The sequence below is a fragment of the Eretmochelys imbricata genome, chromosome 3 (assembly GCF_965152235.1).
Source record: "Eretmochelys imbricata isolate rEreImb1 chromosome 3, rEreImb1.hap1, whole genome shotgun sequence".
In the NCBI taxonomy this organism is placed as follows: domain Eukaryota; kingdom Metazoa; phylum Chordata; order Testudines; family Cheloniidae; genus Eretmochelys; species Eretmochelys imbricata.
The window spans coordinates 83,241,113-83,258,207 of NC_135574.1; the positions used below are offsets into that span (position 1 = coordinate 83,241,113).

The 17,095-nt window shown below is 43.7% G+C and overlaps 1 protein-coding gene across 4 annotated transcripts in view; it reads left to right on the forward strand.

Moving 5' to 3' along the window:
* FOXO3 (forkhead box O3) overlaps positions 1 to 6,124 on the forward strand; it is a 149,073-nt gene extending 142,949 nt beyond the window's left edge. For all 4 annotated transcript variants that reach the window (XR_013345610.1, XR_013345609.1, XM_077812905.1 and 1 more), the window contains one exon: positions 1,146 to 6,124. Coding sequence is in view for 1 of the 4 variants with exons in the window: in XM_077812905.1 (XP_077669031.1) it covers positions 1,146 to 1,163 (18 nt within the window). In the remaining 3 variants the exon portion in view is untranslated. The remainder of the gene's footprint in view (positions 1 to 1,145) is intronic.
* Positions 6,125 to 17,095: the final 10,971 nt, after the last annotated feature.

Sequence of the window (17,095 nt, forward strand, 5' to 3'; positions counted from 1 at the left end):
ATGATCTTTCCAAATGTTGTTCGTACCATTAGCTGACTATTGTAAAGCGCATTAGATAAAAGCGCTATATTAAAAAAAGAACTTAATAATAATTAATGTTTTTTTGTTCTACAAATAAAAGCACACAACTCGTATTTTAATATCGGTAGTCTTACCTTTCTAATGCGATGGATGTGCCCTCTCCCCACCACCACAGCACCCACAGAGCTGGGGCTGGGAAGGAGGGCCGTCTCTCCCCAGCAGTCGCAGCCCTGGAACTGGGGAAAGTCGCTTCTTTCTCTGGCCGCTGCAGCCCTGCACGTCCCAAATTCCCCCCACCCCCTCTTCTCACCCCACTGTCCCCTCCAACCTACCCCTTATTCCCTCCAAGCCACCACCTCACCTTACATGTGTGTCTTCTCCAGGGTCTGGCACCTAATTAGTGGAGCCACGCCTGCATGGCTCCACTAACTAGACGGGTGGCCCTTCATTCGCTCATGTGCGGCCGCCCAGGTGTGCACCTTTGAGGGAACTATCCACAGACCACCTGAATGGAGCTCGCGGGCCACAGTTTGAGAACCTCTGCTCTAGCTGATGCCTGTAGTGATATTTACTGTCTGACTCAGACAGAAGTTGTGTCCAGCCATCTGGTGATGTTGGGAAGGCCCACAAGGGACGGTAGAGAGGAATGGGTTAGACAGACTGGTGGATCCTTCCACCAACCATCCGGAAATATATTGCATTTGCAGAAGCTTTATTAGCTTTCCTGCAGTGTGTTTGTAGCCATGTTGGTCCCAGGATGGTAGCAAGGCCAAGTGGGTGAGGTAATCTCTTTTATTGGATCAACTTCTGCTGGTAAAAGTTACCTCACCCTCCTTGTCCCCTGATTAGGTTTCTGTCATTCAAACTTGATCCGTAGTGTTCTTTAATTAGGAGGGTTTGTTTAGTTTTTGGGAGACGCTAAACAATTTGACATTAATCCTTCCATGCCAGAAGCCAGCATTTGCTTGATGCTTAGGGTTGTTATACAGTGTACCATGTTTCCAGCAGGAGAGCTCTGAGCTTGCTGGTTCCAAATGGTTAATGTTGTCTGTTGATTTCAGGTGGGTTATTTTTTACACCTAATAATCTTGTTTTCTTTTCTTTTGTTCCTTCTTCCTCTCCAGGCCCTTAAACTGACATGAGACCTAAAGAGAGAACCCTTTGCCAAATCTGCTGTCAGCAAGTGGACAGTGATACCGTTTACAGCTTATGATCTTTGTGAGCCCTGCATTATTTTCCTAATGAAGCAGAGACTGTTAATGGGCCCCTTACCCAAGCGAAGAGCCTCCTTTTTCGGAATTGAACTCGTTCTAAAGTATGCAAAATCTTCCTTTTATGGGATGGTCAAGCACCTACTGTGGAGACAATGTTCAGCACCATCCTGTTGAGAACACACTGTGTAGCCTTTACAGTAGTTATTTGTCAATGAGTATGTGGTGTTTCAATATATTAATGGTTTGTGGGTTATTTTAAGTTGGCTTCTATTTTGGGGGGGGGTCTCCATCTCACCCCTCTAACCTTCAGTTTGTTTTGTTTTTTAAAGATGTTTTAACCATTTTCTCTTTTTCTCCTGGTGCATCTGAAATACAGTGTATGCACAATGAAAGGCTATACTAATTACCATTACCCAACATAGCTTCAGACATCAGCACTACCTGAGTATGTAGCATTCATTACACCAAGCAACTGACTGAAGTCCAGAGAGAGGTGGCTTGTGGGTTTTGTTTGTTTGTCTTTTTTTTCAAACCTTTTCTTCAATTTAATGGTACATACCTTGTTTTTCATAAACAGCAAACCAGAGTTGATTACATAACGAGAGAAACTAGCAAGGTTGCTAGTCCTGTCCAGTGTTTATAAGGACTGAGTGAGGGTGCCATTTCATCATATTTACTGATTCGGCACCTGATTTGATTTGATCGATCTCACCTATTGCATTATGTTAGCACAGCTGCCCTAATGGTTGCAGTGAATAGAATTAGTCTGCCTCAGCAGTTTGGAAACTGGTTGATCTTAAAACAAGTAATAAGATAAGCTGTCCACCCATTGCCAAACAAGTTGAATGTAACCACTTGTGAGGATATGGTTTAAAAAGGAAAGGGAAGTAAAATATATGACATTGCAGAAAAGATAACTTACAGTATATGCATCAACAGTGACTTACAGTAGAGTCATCAGAAGTTCAAATGCAGATCACTGCAGGGTAAGTTATTACATCAGTGATTTTTTTTTACATACATATCCTTGATTATTTTTTCCTTCTCACTATGCGTAATCCAATCTGAAAGAAGCTGTAGAGGGAAAGGCAAGAAAGTAATGCTATACAAACAGCTTTTCATATAAGCTTAGATTGTAATTGGATAAATGACACTGAAAGACAAGGCAGTTTTTTATGTTTTGCTTATATGGGTTTTCTTTTGTAAAATGAATAATAATGAATAAAAGGTATGGTGCTGCTGTATAGATTCTCTCTATAATCTGGAAAGCTTGATTACTTTTTATTACTATTTTTTTGCGGGGGGAGGAAAAAAGAGGAGGAAACACCAATGGTACATAAGAACTTGGTATGAAGACGCTCTGAATAGGACAGTGTATACATACTTCTCCAAAGTGATATATGAAGACTTTTTTCTTTGCATAAAAGCATTATGCATATAAATATATAAATATATTTTATTATGTACAGAAATGGATCATTATGCATGGATGTTAGGAAAACAAGCTAGCATTTTAACCCAAAGTTTCAGTGCATGAGTTCCCACTGACACATGTACCATGCAATGTGGAGTGACTCCCTTTCACCGCTGCCACCACACATGCACGCATACACACACACACAAACTCACACGCACACATTTGTGGGCCCCATCTTGCTCCTTACTTTCCAGTTTCCTGAAGTAATATTGGTGAAATAACAGCTCCTAGTGTGATGGAAATTTTGTTTTTGTATTGTAACCTCCTCATGCTTGTGCTGTTCTGTTTTATAGATGAACCTGTTGATTTCATCCTGCCCTTTACTGAATATGTAAACTCTGTGCAGTTGTGATTATAGTAGACCCGTAGCATATCAAGCAGCTAAGAGTTTATCATTTTCATTAGGTGAAACAACATTTTTTTTAAATTAAGGTGGTCTATTTATCAATGGCAGGGACTAGTTTATTGTTTTTTCTTTATCATCAGAATTAGTTGATGATGCACATTACTGATCTCCCCAGCTGAGATGATATTTCGGGTAACCAGCTACCCAGTACGACAATGGTGTACAGCAGTCGTCTGTTTTAGGGGTCAGTTCACTTACAGGAGTCCAGATGCAGGCACCTTTTACCAAAGTTAGTAAAGAGCTTTACTGCAAGCCTTCACTGTACTCGGCGTGTATAACAGTATCTGTCAGGTTTTTGGTACATCATTAAATGTGAATTAAACTGAGGGTGTTTTTCTTTCTTTGTCTTCTGTGGTATTGTGCTTGCTGATTGACACTTTTCAATCTTAAAGTCTCACTCTCTGATTAATAGGAGGGCTGTGCACAAGTACTCTGGTACAAAGCAGGCTTTGTGTTTATTTCTGGTGTGACGTTTTGTTGAACTATCTATTGTCCACTGGAGGATGGAATACATCGTGGCGCTGTCATAGAGCAAGCAGCAGATTCTCCCTTTCACATGGTCTAATTTAAGGCAGGTTACAAATACATAGGTAGGACAGGATTCTGGTACTGAATCTACCTACCGTATATATTCACTGACTGCACCTTTTTTATTTGGATTTCTTGGAGAAATATTGGACCAACCTGTCTGCTCACATAACTTAAATGGCATAGTGCCAACAGAAAATTTGGCCCACTTTATAGAGCAGAATAACAAAACATATTGGGTCAAATTCTGCTCTCAGTTACAATGATGTAAATCTGGAATAACTGATGGTAGTGAGTTACTCCAGATTTACAGCACTGTCTCTCCCTGATGCACAACCCAAGCACTCTGCTCTAGGGATCTTCTTGGGAGCAGGAACAAGGAATCCTCCTCTCCAGGCCACTCCATAGCTGGTACTCCAGCATCAGAGCAGAAATAGCCTTAGCACTGCCTTGCCTGTGTGCTCCTCCACAGCGGGGAATGGCCATCAGATCCACGTAGCAGCAGATCCACCAACTGTGCCCCATCCCCAAATCCCTTCTGGGCAGTACATACTGAGGTGAGCTCCACGTCTTCAGATATTCAACTCCTGCAGACTCACATTGCAGCAGAACTGCCCCTCTTCTTCCACTGCAGGCAGAACCTGCTTGTACCCATTTTGGAGGACAAGATTTATGCCAGTGACCAGGATTTGCCCCATCGTTCACAGTTGCACACAAGGAGATAAGGCCCAGTGCTGCAGTCTTTACTCAGATGAAATCTCCCATTAAATGGGCTTGCCTGCATAAGGAGTGCAGATTGTGTTGTTAGAGTCCTTTGTTAACACCAACAAAGTTCTGTTTTGACGTTATGACTACGGCAACAAAGACGAGTAATTTTATTTTTTCTTGGTACGGAACTAATATGTCTAATGGAAGGGAAAGACTGCTTGTTTGAACAAACTGGGCTAAACTTTGTTACTGCAGTGTTAATGCAGCGTGACTCCCATGAGATCAGTGAAGTTACGTCAGATTTGCAAAATATGGTCCACTTTTTTTTAGAAAATGAAGAAATACCAGTCGGTTCAGAGACATCCAATCAATGGCAGAGAAGTTATAGAACCTTTCAAACAAATCAAAATCAAAGCACAAGCAAATAAGGGGCCTCCCACTGAAGTTAATGACAAAACTCTCATTGGCTTCCGCAGTGCAGTTTTGGCCTCCTAGTGTTAGGGGAAAAAACCTGCACTACCTGAGGAGGGATGGACTAGAAAAACATAGAGGTTTTTTCTCTCTCTAATTTTGGCGGCCAACATTTTCAAACTTAAATATGTGAAGTTAAGCACCTACGGCTGGAATTTTCAAGGGGCATAAGGGAGTTAGGTGCTCTGCTTTCATTGTTTTTCAGTGGGAGTAGGGTGCCTCATTCCTTGAGACCCCTTGGAAAATCCCAGGCCTAAATGTATATTTAGGCACATAAAAAGGGCCCCAATTTTCAGAGGTGCAGAATAGTCACATCTCTTAGAGCATCCAACGGCAGCCATGGGAACTGAGCACCTTTGCAAATCAGATCACTTATTTAGGTGCCAAAGTATGGATTCAGGAATTTTTGAAACTTTGGCCTTTGTTCCAGGAATATATTTGAGCATTAACCCCCCCCCCACACACACACACACACAAAAATCATGCCCAACAGATAAAGTCTCAGAACACATGCACAGGTGATTGTTTAAATGTTGTGTTTTAAAACATTCTAAAAAGGGTAATGCTTATGCAGTTTAGACAAGTCTGCTTTTATTTAATTTTCTTTGTGAAATATCTTCTCATGTGAATAGCTGGTTAATAGGCCACTGCCTAACTCCAGAAATATTGTACTACTGCTTTACAAAGCTGAATGTTGGGACATACATTGCTCTAAAATTATGTCATTGCTTGGCAATCAGGCTCCTATAATTGTTTTAGTACATTATGTACACTGGAAATGTCAACACATGTGCAGGAGGACCAGATGCATTTTGTTAATATGGGGGGGGGAAATGATTGTACGTTTTGGCTTCACATGTTAAACTTTTTTTAAAAAAAAAAAGTTGCATGACTGGAAAATAACCTGTATACAGTATCTGTAAACCTGTTTTATCTGTTTTTGTTTCACCATGTCAAGCCATATACATTGGAAAAATATTAAATTGACAGCCTTTATGCATGGCTGTCTTTACATACTGAAGAACTGAAGAATTAATTTGGGCTTTCTTGCACTTTCATGTTGCGTTCTTACTGAGGACTTTGTAAATTAGTTGCTGCCCTGGATGAATATACTACCTTACTACACAAAGATTGGAAACATGTTTGATTTTAAAATCTTCCCCTTTCCAAATGAAGTAGAGATGCAGTGCTTACTCCACTTGGTGTTAGTAGATATTGCCTTGTGTATTCCATTTTAAATTGTAATCTAGTTTGTAAAAGAGATGGTGCCGCATGTAAATAAAGCATAATGGATCTCTACATTGAATGTGCAGCTTTGTTTTTGTCATTCTATTTTATTACATTTCAGACATTTAAACCTAGAAATCTGGAGGGGAAAAAATAACTTATAAATTTAACTAAATATAGTTGGGTTTTGTTTGTTTGGTGTGGGAGGGGGAGAAGGGGGGAGCTCATCAAAGCCCAATGATGTCAATTAGAATGCTTATTTACATAGCCTTCATTGGATCAAGCCTATACTGAAGACATTCATAGAATCTCAGGGTTGGAAGGGACCTCAGGAGGTCATCTAGTCCAACCCCCTGCTCAAAGCAGGGCCAATCCCCAATTTTTGCCCCTGATCCCTAAATGGCCTCCTCAAGGATTGAACTCCCAACCCTGGGTTTAGTAGGCCAATGCTCAAACCACTGAGCGATCCCTCCCCCCGTTTAGCTGAAGGTTGAGACATTAAGAACAATAGGGCAGGGCATTCTCAGTAGCAATCCCTTGACTCGGGACGATTCATTCCCATGAAAAATGCAGCTAAACCCAGACACATTTATAAAGTCTCTTATTCCAGGCTCTGGGGTCCCTGGGTTCTAATATATATAAAACTAAACCCTGATTTCTGCACCAAAAAAAATAGCCAAACTTGGTGTAGGAGTATTGCACAGAGATTAGGGAGAAATGGCAGCAAAGCTATCCTGTGGCCACCACTGCAGGCCTGAGGCTGCAGTTCATGCTGCTCATATGCCCTCTCTCTCTCTCCAAGGATCAGTATCCGGTATATCAGCTAAATGACAAATCCACTGACCCTATCCCCTCTCCTCCCTGGCATGCCCTGCTTCCCATCCCCGCACCGCGATTGCCTTTCAGAAACAGATATCCCAAAGCCTACACCTCCCTCATGTCCTGCAGAGCAAAATTAGATTGGTTCCACTGTGCCTTGAGCCCCCTGTAGGCATGGAGGAAATACTCCATGGTGAGAAATATCAGGTATAAATAAGAGGTGTGAATATTGGAAGTAGAGATCTGCATGGGCCTAATATTTAGGCCTGACCTGCACCCAAGCCCACCCAACCTGAGCCTGACCCTCCCCCTCCCCTACAACCCTGAGGCAACGCAGCCTCTCCTGCCCGTGGAGTTGGTGCAGCAGCAGCTGCATGCCCTGTTCCTGCCAGCCACCACCCACTGCTGTGTTGTGTGCGCATTGTGGAATGAGAGACACTGTGACTCCTCGGCACACTTGCTCCACAGTGCACACAGCACGGTGAGGTGGCAGCAGCCAGCAGGAGCCGGGCACACAGCTGCCATCATGCCGACCCCATGTGCAGGAGGAGGAAAACTGACCCGAGTCCAAGAGGGTCCAGTTGTTTTACCACCCAACCTTGACACTTGTAGTCAGCTCCTGTCAGTTTTGGGTCGGGTGGCAGGGCTCTAATTAGACATGTATTCATAAAATATGTTGCAGAGTTATGGAGTTTTCAGGATATGTATAGCCCAGTTGTGAATGTGCTACCTCTGCTGATAAAGTCATAGGATCATAGAAATGTAGGGCTGGAAGGGACCTCGAAAAGTCATCAAGTCCAGCCCCCTGCAGTGAGTCTGGCCCAAGGAGACCATCCCTGTCAGGTGTTTGTCCAACCTGTTCTTAAAAACTGTCACTGATGGGGATTTCGCAACCTCCCTTGATAACCTATTCCAGTGCTTAATTACCCTTATAGTTAGAAAGTTTTCCCTAATATCTAAACTAAATATCTCTTCAGGCAGATTAAGCCCATTACTTCTTATCCTACCTTCAGTGGACATGGAGAACAATTGACCATCCTCTTTAAAACAGCCGTTAACATATTTGAAGACTGTTATCAGGTTCTCCCAGCAGGCTTCTTTTCTCAAGACTAAACCTGCCCTGTTTTTAACCTTTCCTGATAGGTCAGGTTTTCTAAACCTTTCATAAGTTTTGTTGCTCTCCTATGGACTCTCTCCAGTTTGTCCACATCTTTCCCAAGTGTGGTGCCCAGAATTGGATGCAGTACTCCAGCTGAGGCCTCACCAGTGCCAAATAGAGGAACAACTGCTTCCTGTATTATAAATACAACACTCATGTTGTTACATCCCAGAATATTTGCTTTTTTTTTTTTTGCAACTTCATCACATTGTTGGCTCAGATTTAATTTGTGATCCACTATAACCCCCCTCCCCGATCCTTTTCATCAATATTACTACCTAGCCAGTTATTCCCCATTTTGTAACAGTGCGTTTGATTTTTTCTTCCTAAGTGAAGTACTTTGTAATTGTCTTTAGAGAATTTCAGTTTGATGAATTCAGACCAATTATTCAATTTGTCAGAGTTATTTTGAATTCGAATCCAGCCCTCCAAAGTGCTTGCAACCCCTCTCAGCTTGGTATTATCCACAAATTTTATAAGCACACTCTCCACTCCATTATCCAAGTCATTAACGAAAATATTGAATAGTACCGGTCCGGACCCAAAGCAGACCCCTATGGGACCCCACTAGATACTTCCTCCCAGTTTGACTTTGAGCCATTGATAATTACTGTTTGAGAACTGTTCAATCAGTTGTGCACCCACCTTATAGTAATTCCATCTAGACAACATTTCTCTAGTTTGCTTACAAGAAGGTCATATGGGACTTGTCAAAGACCCTACTAAACTCAAGATATATCATGTCTACAGCTTCCCCCCATCCAGTAGGCCAGGAACCCAGTCAAAGAAGGAAATTAAGTTGGTTTGGCATGATTTGCTCTTGACAAATCCATGCTGGGTGTTCCTTATAACCCTATTGTTCTCTAGGTACTTACAAATTGATTGTTTAATCATTTGTTTCAGTATCTTTCCAGGTATCGAAGTTAGGCTGACTGATCTATAATTCCCTGGGGCCTTCCTTTTCCCTCTTTTTAAAAATATGTACTATGATTACCGTTCTCCGGTCCTCCATGGGTTCTCAAAGATAATTGCTAATGGTTCTGACATTGCTTCAGCTAGCTTTTAAGTACCCTAGGATGAATTTAATCAGGCCCTGCAGACTTGAATATATCTAACTTATCTAAATAGTCTTTAACCTGTTCTTTCCCTATTTTGGCCTGTGTTCCTTCCACCTTGTTGTTAACATTAATTGTGTTACAATTTACCTTTGTAGAGAAGACTGAAGCAAAATATGCCTTAAACACCTCAGCCTTCTTGATGTCATCTTTTATTAGCTCTCCTTCCCCACTAAGTAGAGGACCTACATTTTCTTCATCTTTCTCTTGCTCCTAATGTATTTACAGAACCTCTTTTTACTCCCTTTTATGTCCCTTGCTAGGTCTAACTCATTTTGTACTTTAGCCTTTCTGATTTTGCCTCTATGCCTGTTCTATCTTTTTGTACTCCCTCCTAGCAATTTGTCTACATTTCCACTTTTTGTAGCATTCCCTTTTGATTTTTAGATCATTAAAGAGCTCCTGATAGGAAGGATAATAAGAGACAAATATGGCTCTATCTTTCCTTTGCCTGGGATAGTTTGCCATTGTACCTTTAATATTGTCTTTTTGTGAACTGCCAGCTTACCTGAACTCCTTTATCCCTTAGATTTTCTTCCTATGGGACTTTACCTACCAGTTATCTGAGTGTGTTAAAGTCTGCTTTTTTAAAGCTGCCCATGCCCAAAGTTAATGCTGCCTCTAAAGGGGATTAAGAGTGGGTATATGGTTCTAGGCCTCCCGCTAGGAGGGAATTCAGAGGTGTTCAAAGGCCAGATCCAAGTCACCACCAGAGAGGCAGCAAGCATTGAGCATACAGCCATTTGATTGCAGCTCTGACCTCTCTGTACTCCTGTTACTAGCTGTGTCATAGCTGATTGCTGCTCTGCTCCCAACAGGCTGCCTTCCAGGTGCTGATTGCCTGTTGGTAACAGCTGGAGGAAGCGAGGGCTGCTCAGGAAGAAGCTTAGAAGTAGGAGATACAGGGAATGGATGCCTTTCCTCACTCAGGTCATGCCATCATGACACAAGAAAAGGGGGAGGGGCACAAATACAGAAGGGTGATTCATTCTAGCAGACACATGCTCTTCCACAGAAGTCCTTTGTCTGGGGCAACGCATACTTTCTTACCAGCTCTACCTCATCACCCAAAGGAAATTTCTAGAGCCAAGGATTCTGAAGGGAAGAAGCCAGCACAAAAGTAAAGAGAAGGTGTGTGGGGGGGAAGCAGGCATCCTGCTCAGAATTGGTGAGGAGATATGGAGGGCTATTTCCATCCTGGAGGTTGGGAGTGGACCAAAGTTTTTGTGGAGTCTGCAATGCTGATGTAGCCAGGCTTTATGTTTTTCAAGATGTTAGAGATCCATGGTAGAGCCTCCAGCCTCAGGGTCTCACCCACCTGTGGAAAAGGTCTCATGCCCAGACTAGCTTGCCAGTTCTCACACAGTGATTCTTCCCTTAGGTTATAATTGGAGGAACCGGGCACAACAGTGGCTAAGAACTACGAGGCCATTACACACTGGGATGGTAAAAGAAGAACGTGGGATACGTGTGTGTAACCCAATTTTTAACTAACAAACAAAACTTGATGATAGAAACCAAAATGATAAATACAGAGAACAAAATGAGAACTGGTGGGAGAGAGGGTTAGGAAAGAAACGCCTTCCTCTGTCTGCAGCATGTGTGTGCAGGTCACTTGTCCGGATTGTCAGGGTATATCTCACTTAAGCAATTCCCTGCCATGGCAGGGGGTCTTGAGCTCTGGTGCACTTTGGTTCTTGCTATTCTCGGCTAGTAGTCTAGTCTCCTGTGGGCTGTAATGCCTTGGTGTCATTTCAGTTCCTGGGTTAGGGTGCATGTGCTGGTGGTGTTGGTGGCCTTCTACAGGAGGTCAGATGAGATGATTTAGTGGTCGCTTCAGGCCTTAAACTCCATGACTCAGCTTTAGTTTACAGAGCAAGCAGGAGAAGACTTTGTTTAGAAAAATGGCTTCCAGCAGTGGGACTGAATATGCCAGGAGATTGCTGTCATCACCATTTACTTACAGTGCCCCAAAGCGTCTGCAGTGCTTTAAACGAATAAATAAAAAGATATTGTCCAAGCCCCAAATTGCTCACAGCCTCCATTCAGACAGGACACGAGTGAGACCAAACCCACTGAAGGGGAGAGAGGAGCTCAAGGGTAAAATCATGTGGTCACTTCGGTTTGTTCTGTGCATATCTAAGAGCATCCCCATGCACACCCCAGCCATGCTGGGGTAAGCCTATTGACCAGGTTCAGGAGCAGTGTTAAGTGGGCAAGTTTCAGGTCTGCTGTCTGTCAGACCAGGACAAAAGCAGAGCCTGGGGGTAGGCTGCATGACACTAGAAGTAGCACCGTTCACCTGCCAGTCACAGGGTCAGTGACACTGCAGCTTCAGGAACAGGGGAAGGAAAAGAGGCTGAGCACAGCAAACAAAGTGTAGTGCCAGTCAGAAGGGAGAAGGGTGGGCCTAGATATCATCAGCCAGACAAGTAATGTCTTCGGAGAAGGCGGTGAGATCAGGGGAAAGTAAACTTCTGAGGGTGCCTCAGCGAGCCCCGCTGTGAATGAGTTGTCTGTTAGAGCCCTGGGGTGATTGTGGAGGGAGGAAATAGGTTTGGGCTTTGCATGTTTAGTGTTCCAGCCAAGCCAGAATGGGCTGTATAAACACTCCTAGAGCCTTGCAAATTTAGCAACTGCTGCAGGATGAGGTTTGGTTTGACTTAAAAGCTACGTCCACACTACACAGCTTTCACCAACACGGCGGTGTTGCTACAGCCGTGCCTCTGAAAGTCAGACAGTGTAGCCGCTGTTTGTCAGCTCTCCTGCCGACAAAAATCTTCCACCCCCCCAACGAGCGGCGTTTGCAAGAGCGCTCCTGCAGACAACACGCTGTTCACGCTGGCGCTTGTTGTCACCAAAACTTTTGTCTTTCGGGGGGGAGGGGTGTTTAACAGCTCTGAAAGACAAAAGTTTTGTTGTTCAATTGCCAGTGTAGACATAGCCTTAAAGAGAGAGAATAAGGCCTGCAGGCTGCAGTCAGATAGTTCAAACTTCAAAGCCAGTATTTTTTGTGAGGAAGGAAAGCACCAGTTCCATTAGTCTGCCAAGCCAGAGTAGGTTTTGTGGTTAAATAACCAACAATTAGATTTCCTGCTGCTGTTGCAAAAACACAATTTCATTTGATTTCAGGAAGGTGGTGGCCTCTCTCTACTACTTCGTTGCTATTGCACGTGTAAGCTGCTCCTGCCAGGTTGAGACAGGTTTATTTGCAAATCAATCTTTGTCTTACACACTTGCTATTTTAAGCACATTTGTATGAGAACTATATACTCACAGACTTGCTTAGTGTAACACAGTATTTGAAAAACGTCTGAAACACATGATGCCACCACATTGGGATTTGAGGTAAGAAAACCATCAGCAGAAGGTAATACTCTCAGCCCTGGGCGAAGCAAGCGGAAAGCACATGGCATAGAAGAGTATGATAAGGAATAAAAGAAACTTAGACCAAAAAAACCCCCACTCACCCACATCCATGGGAAGCAAGGTATTCATAGGTTTTGTATAAGTTTCCAAAAGCATAAACTTTCATAAAAGGGGGGCCCTTTTACATGAGAGCACGTGACTTTTAGAGCGGAATCCGTGCATACACACAATCACTCTACTGTTCATGTGAAACACATGGAAACAGAAAATGTCACTTTCTCCACAAAAAGCTCCTATTGCTGGACTGCTGTGGAAAATGCAACATGGTGAGATCCCCAAGTTTGCCAGCTTGATTAATGCAGCTAACATGGCTGCTAAACACAATTTCAGTTTTAGAGATTTTTGAAACACTCTGCAAAGTGCGGGCAAAAAAAATAGCCTGAATCTTGACTCGAACTTGTAGGAACACCCACGGAGTAAAAGATTGAACAGAGCAAATTGCAAAGACAAAGAAAGTGTCTCAGACCTAGCTTTTGGCATCCATGTCTATTACTGTGCTTCCTGATGACTCCATTAATAGGTCTGGAGCTGAGCAAATTCATGTACATTAGACCTGTGCAGAATGGGAAACCTTGTCCTCACTTCTTTGCTCTCATAGTAGACTTGGAATTCACAATTTATGGCAACTTTAGGAGACGTGGGGATCAAGACAGATGGGCTCAAATCAGAACAGCTTGGCCTGAATTTAGGTGGGGCAGCAGTGAGTATAGGTTGTTCAGATGGGGTACACGCTACATTAAACAAGATCTACTCACTATGCTGTGCATTGCATCAACCATGACCGTGAGCTCACTACTCTCAATCTCAAGTACAATTATACTTATCTGAACACGTGGCTTTATTCTGAAAATATTTTCAAACTTTACTAAGTCCCAAAAGACAAAAATCATTTCAAGCTCTTGCTGATGCCTGTGAAGAAACTGGGAACAGGGATGTCTGGGGGAGGGGGCAGTTTATCCCACTGACCCTTCTTTGCCCCAGAGCTAAGCTGCCACTGCAGGGTAAGTGCAGTGCAGGCTCACTTTTCAAACCTCCCCCTGCCTGCCCTGCCTCCCCTCAACAGTAACTTTTTGGAAGGGTGGGAGGCTTTAGTTTCAGATTTTGCCCCAGTCCCCCAAAAACCTCCGTGTCTGTGGCTCTGACTGTGAGCTGTTTTGGAACTATTGACCACATATGTTCAGTGGCTAGTTAGGCCAGACCACTGAAGACAATGATCCACATTTATCATTTGGCTGTCATCCATTTGAAACAAGTCACAAAAAGTCGGGGCATTCTTAAAGGGATTAAGGTAAACAGATTTGGTAGCATACCTTATTTCATGATTGGCTTCATCACCATTATGACTGAAGTCTCCCTTTTCAAGGAGAGGATCTCTTATTTGTGGTGGTGTAAAATCTAGATTAAACAGATTCCTTTCTCCCCACAATTTGACTCTGCACACTGGGGGAAAGAATATCCCTTGCTCTGTGGTGGTGCAACCATATTTGTATTGGGTCCAGGCCCAAGTTTGGTGGGCCTCTCTCACAACTTTAAGTACCTTATCCCCTTCCACTTTGCCTCACCCACCCAAAATGCTCAATTAGTTGCATGGCACTCCACCCCTCATTTACGCTGATAGTCCTGCATCTCTCTTCACACACACCCTCCCTCTCTCTGACATCTGTGCCCTACTGACTGATGTTTGCCAGAAGAAGTTGCCACCAGCTGGCTGTGTGCTTGCCTACCCATGTTGTCTGCTTCTGTATCCAGCTGTTCCAGGGTCTCTGTTAGAGATGGAGGGGCCGGAGGCAGACAGATGAACTAGCAGCTTCAAAGAAGCCACCCACAGATGTTCCTGCTGACTGATCACTAAGAGCTTCTGTCACCAGGTGCACTGAAACACTTCTGTGCTATGCAGCTTTTGCTCAGGGCCCTCATAGATACTAACAGCCTGCTCCCAGCACAATAGTCTCACCCTGGCTTCCACCAACTTGGTTACTCCTTGCAGGGTGACACCAACAGCGCCTCCAGTCCCCTGTCTTCCCAAAACCATCTCATCTGCAGTGTCCAGTGCCTCTTACTGGATACTCGCAGAAGTTAATCAATTCACTGCCTCCAAAGAGCCAGAGCCCACACACACCTGTTAGTTTAGCTGAGGAGTTCACCCTTCCATTTAAGACAGAGCACTGAGATGGCACTGTCCTAATAAACATTCTGTTGTTTTTGTTAAAGAACAGATATTTAAATGATAATAGGTAAGAATAGAAGACCCAGCTATGTTACAAGTACAACAAGTATCAGAGGGGTAGCCATGTTCGTCTGTATCCACAAAAACAACGAGGAGTCCAGTGGCACCTTAAAGACTAACAGATTTATTTGGGCATAAGCTTTCATGGGTAAAAACCCCACTTTTTCATGCATGTGAAGAAGTGGGTTTTTTACGCACGAAAGCTTATGCCCAAAGTAAAACAAAGCACCCTTTCTAGTGAATAGCCCTTAACTTCAGCAAGTTACAATCTTTGTCTAAGCCCGTTTCTCACCTAAGGTCAGTTTTCAGAGACATCAGCTTCCTTGGTTGAAGGATCCATCTTTCTCAGATTTCAAGAACTCTGGCCCCATGTGTCCGTCCAGTGATGAAAACCAAAATGGCTTTCTGCTTCTGCTTATATTTCTCAAAGTCTATTGTCTCTATTTCAAGAGCCAGGAAGGTTTCCTGGATATGCAGGCTCCAGCCCTCATTGTGTTAGTTAAGCGGTCTTTCCCCTCACTCATGTGGCTTGATGGATTTGTTTACCTCATATGTAGATGTACTTTTCATTGTCCTCTGAGGTATTACCTAACTCAATTTATGTTGGAGACACAGGAAAACAGGTGAAAGAACATCCCTTTGTCTAGAACAGTCAGGGCTTATGCACTGCTTGAAAAACACCTTGTAAGAACATATTTCCAGTACACCGTTATAATTCTTTATACACGGACTGCACATACATCACACAATAATATTAATGACCAGTTTGCATATGATACCTTACGTGGCAGCTTTTTGATACAGATTATGGAAGTGAGTGTGTCAGGCCTGATGTGGGTTATGGTGTGCACTCTGCCAATTGGCAATGACTGCCTTTCTGGCTCACACTTCCCCTCTTACAATGCTTCAGAGGGTCAGCTACTGGCAGAACCATAGGCAGTGGGTCAGAACCATCTTTCCTGGACAGGGCATCTGGCACTATATTTTCTTTTCCCTTAGTATGCACAATTTCCATGTCAGATTCTTGGCATGTCATGCTGTCCTACAGCAGTTTAGAGGTGGTTCCCTTGGTTCTGTGTAACCAGACTGATGGAGAATGGTCAGCAAAGGCCCTGAATTTCTTGTGAAGGAGATAGGGCCTGAACTGCTTCATTGCCCAGAATATGGTATGACATTCTTTTTCTTTGACAGAATAACTTTGTTCAGTAGCTATCAGCTTCTTCAAGTGATTCCTGAGCTGTATTCCACAGTAGGTGTGCGTACTCACCATGTGCACCGGTGCTGGAAGTTTTACCCTTAGCAGTACCCGTACGGGGGGAGCACCGCTGCAATCCCTGGAGTGGCGCCTCTATATCACACTATAAGGGGAGCTGCACGCTCCCCCCCACCCTCAGTTCCTTCTTGCCACCAGTGAAGGTAGTCAGAACTTCTGCTCCAGTTCTGCTGCAGCCTTTTCCAGTGTTCTTAGTAGTACCTCTAGTTAGCGTTAGCAGTTAGTAGTTAGTAGTTTTAGTTGTTAGAGTGGGCTCGGGGTATGCTCGGATGACGCCATAGACCCTGTACACACACATTATAAAAAGACAGTCCCTACCCTGAGGAGCTTATAGTGTCAAGAGACAAGATAGAGAAAGGAAATATTTATCCTCCTCTTTTCTTTAAAACAGAAATGAGGCAGAGAGATATGAAGTAACTTGCCCAAGGTTGCAGAAGGTCAAGGGAAGTGACGTATCCGTAAGTTTCATGTCAGTTTCCTTTTAGATAGTGGCAGGGGGAGCCACCCCCTCCTGCCTATCAGCTACCCCAATTGCATTTTGGCTTTTGCAGTCTCTGGCCAGTTGGAAGCTAACTGAGGGGATCTGATTCACCCCTAATGCTCTCAACGCCATAATACCATCCCCCAAAAACAAAGAATCCAGAGTATCTGACAAAACACTGACAGTCAGCGCCCCAACATTTCCTGGGTCTGAATAGAAATCTGGACTGTGGGGAGACTGAAGGCTTTTGCACCAGGAACTTTAACCCACATTTCACACTCTAGGAGCATCTGATGAGGTTTCACAGCACGAGGCTTAACTATAGTCTTGGCAATGCCAGTTCTTCTCCATCCAGGGAGTGTCTCCCCATTAACTACCACCTTCCGCTCCTACTAACAATCGGCTGGATCTGCACCCGGGAGGGTGCAGCATGACATTTGGGCAGTGGTTAGGGGTGTGAATGCTCAGCATGAATTTATATGCCATCAACTAACTGGCTATGTGACTCCCTCCCTACCGAGATTCAGGCACACAGTTCAC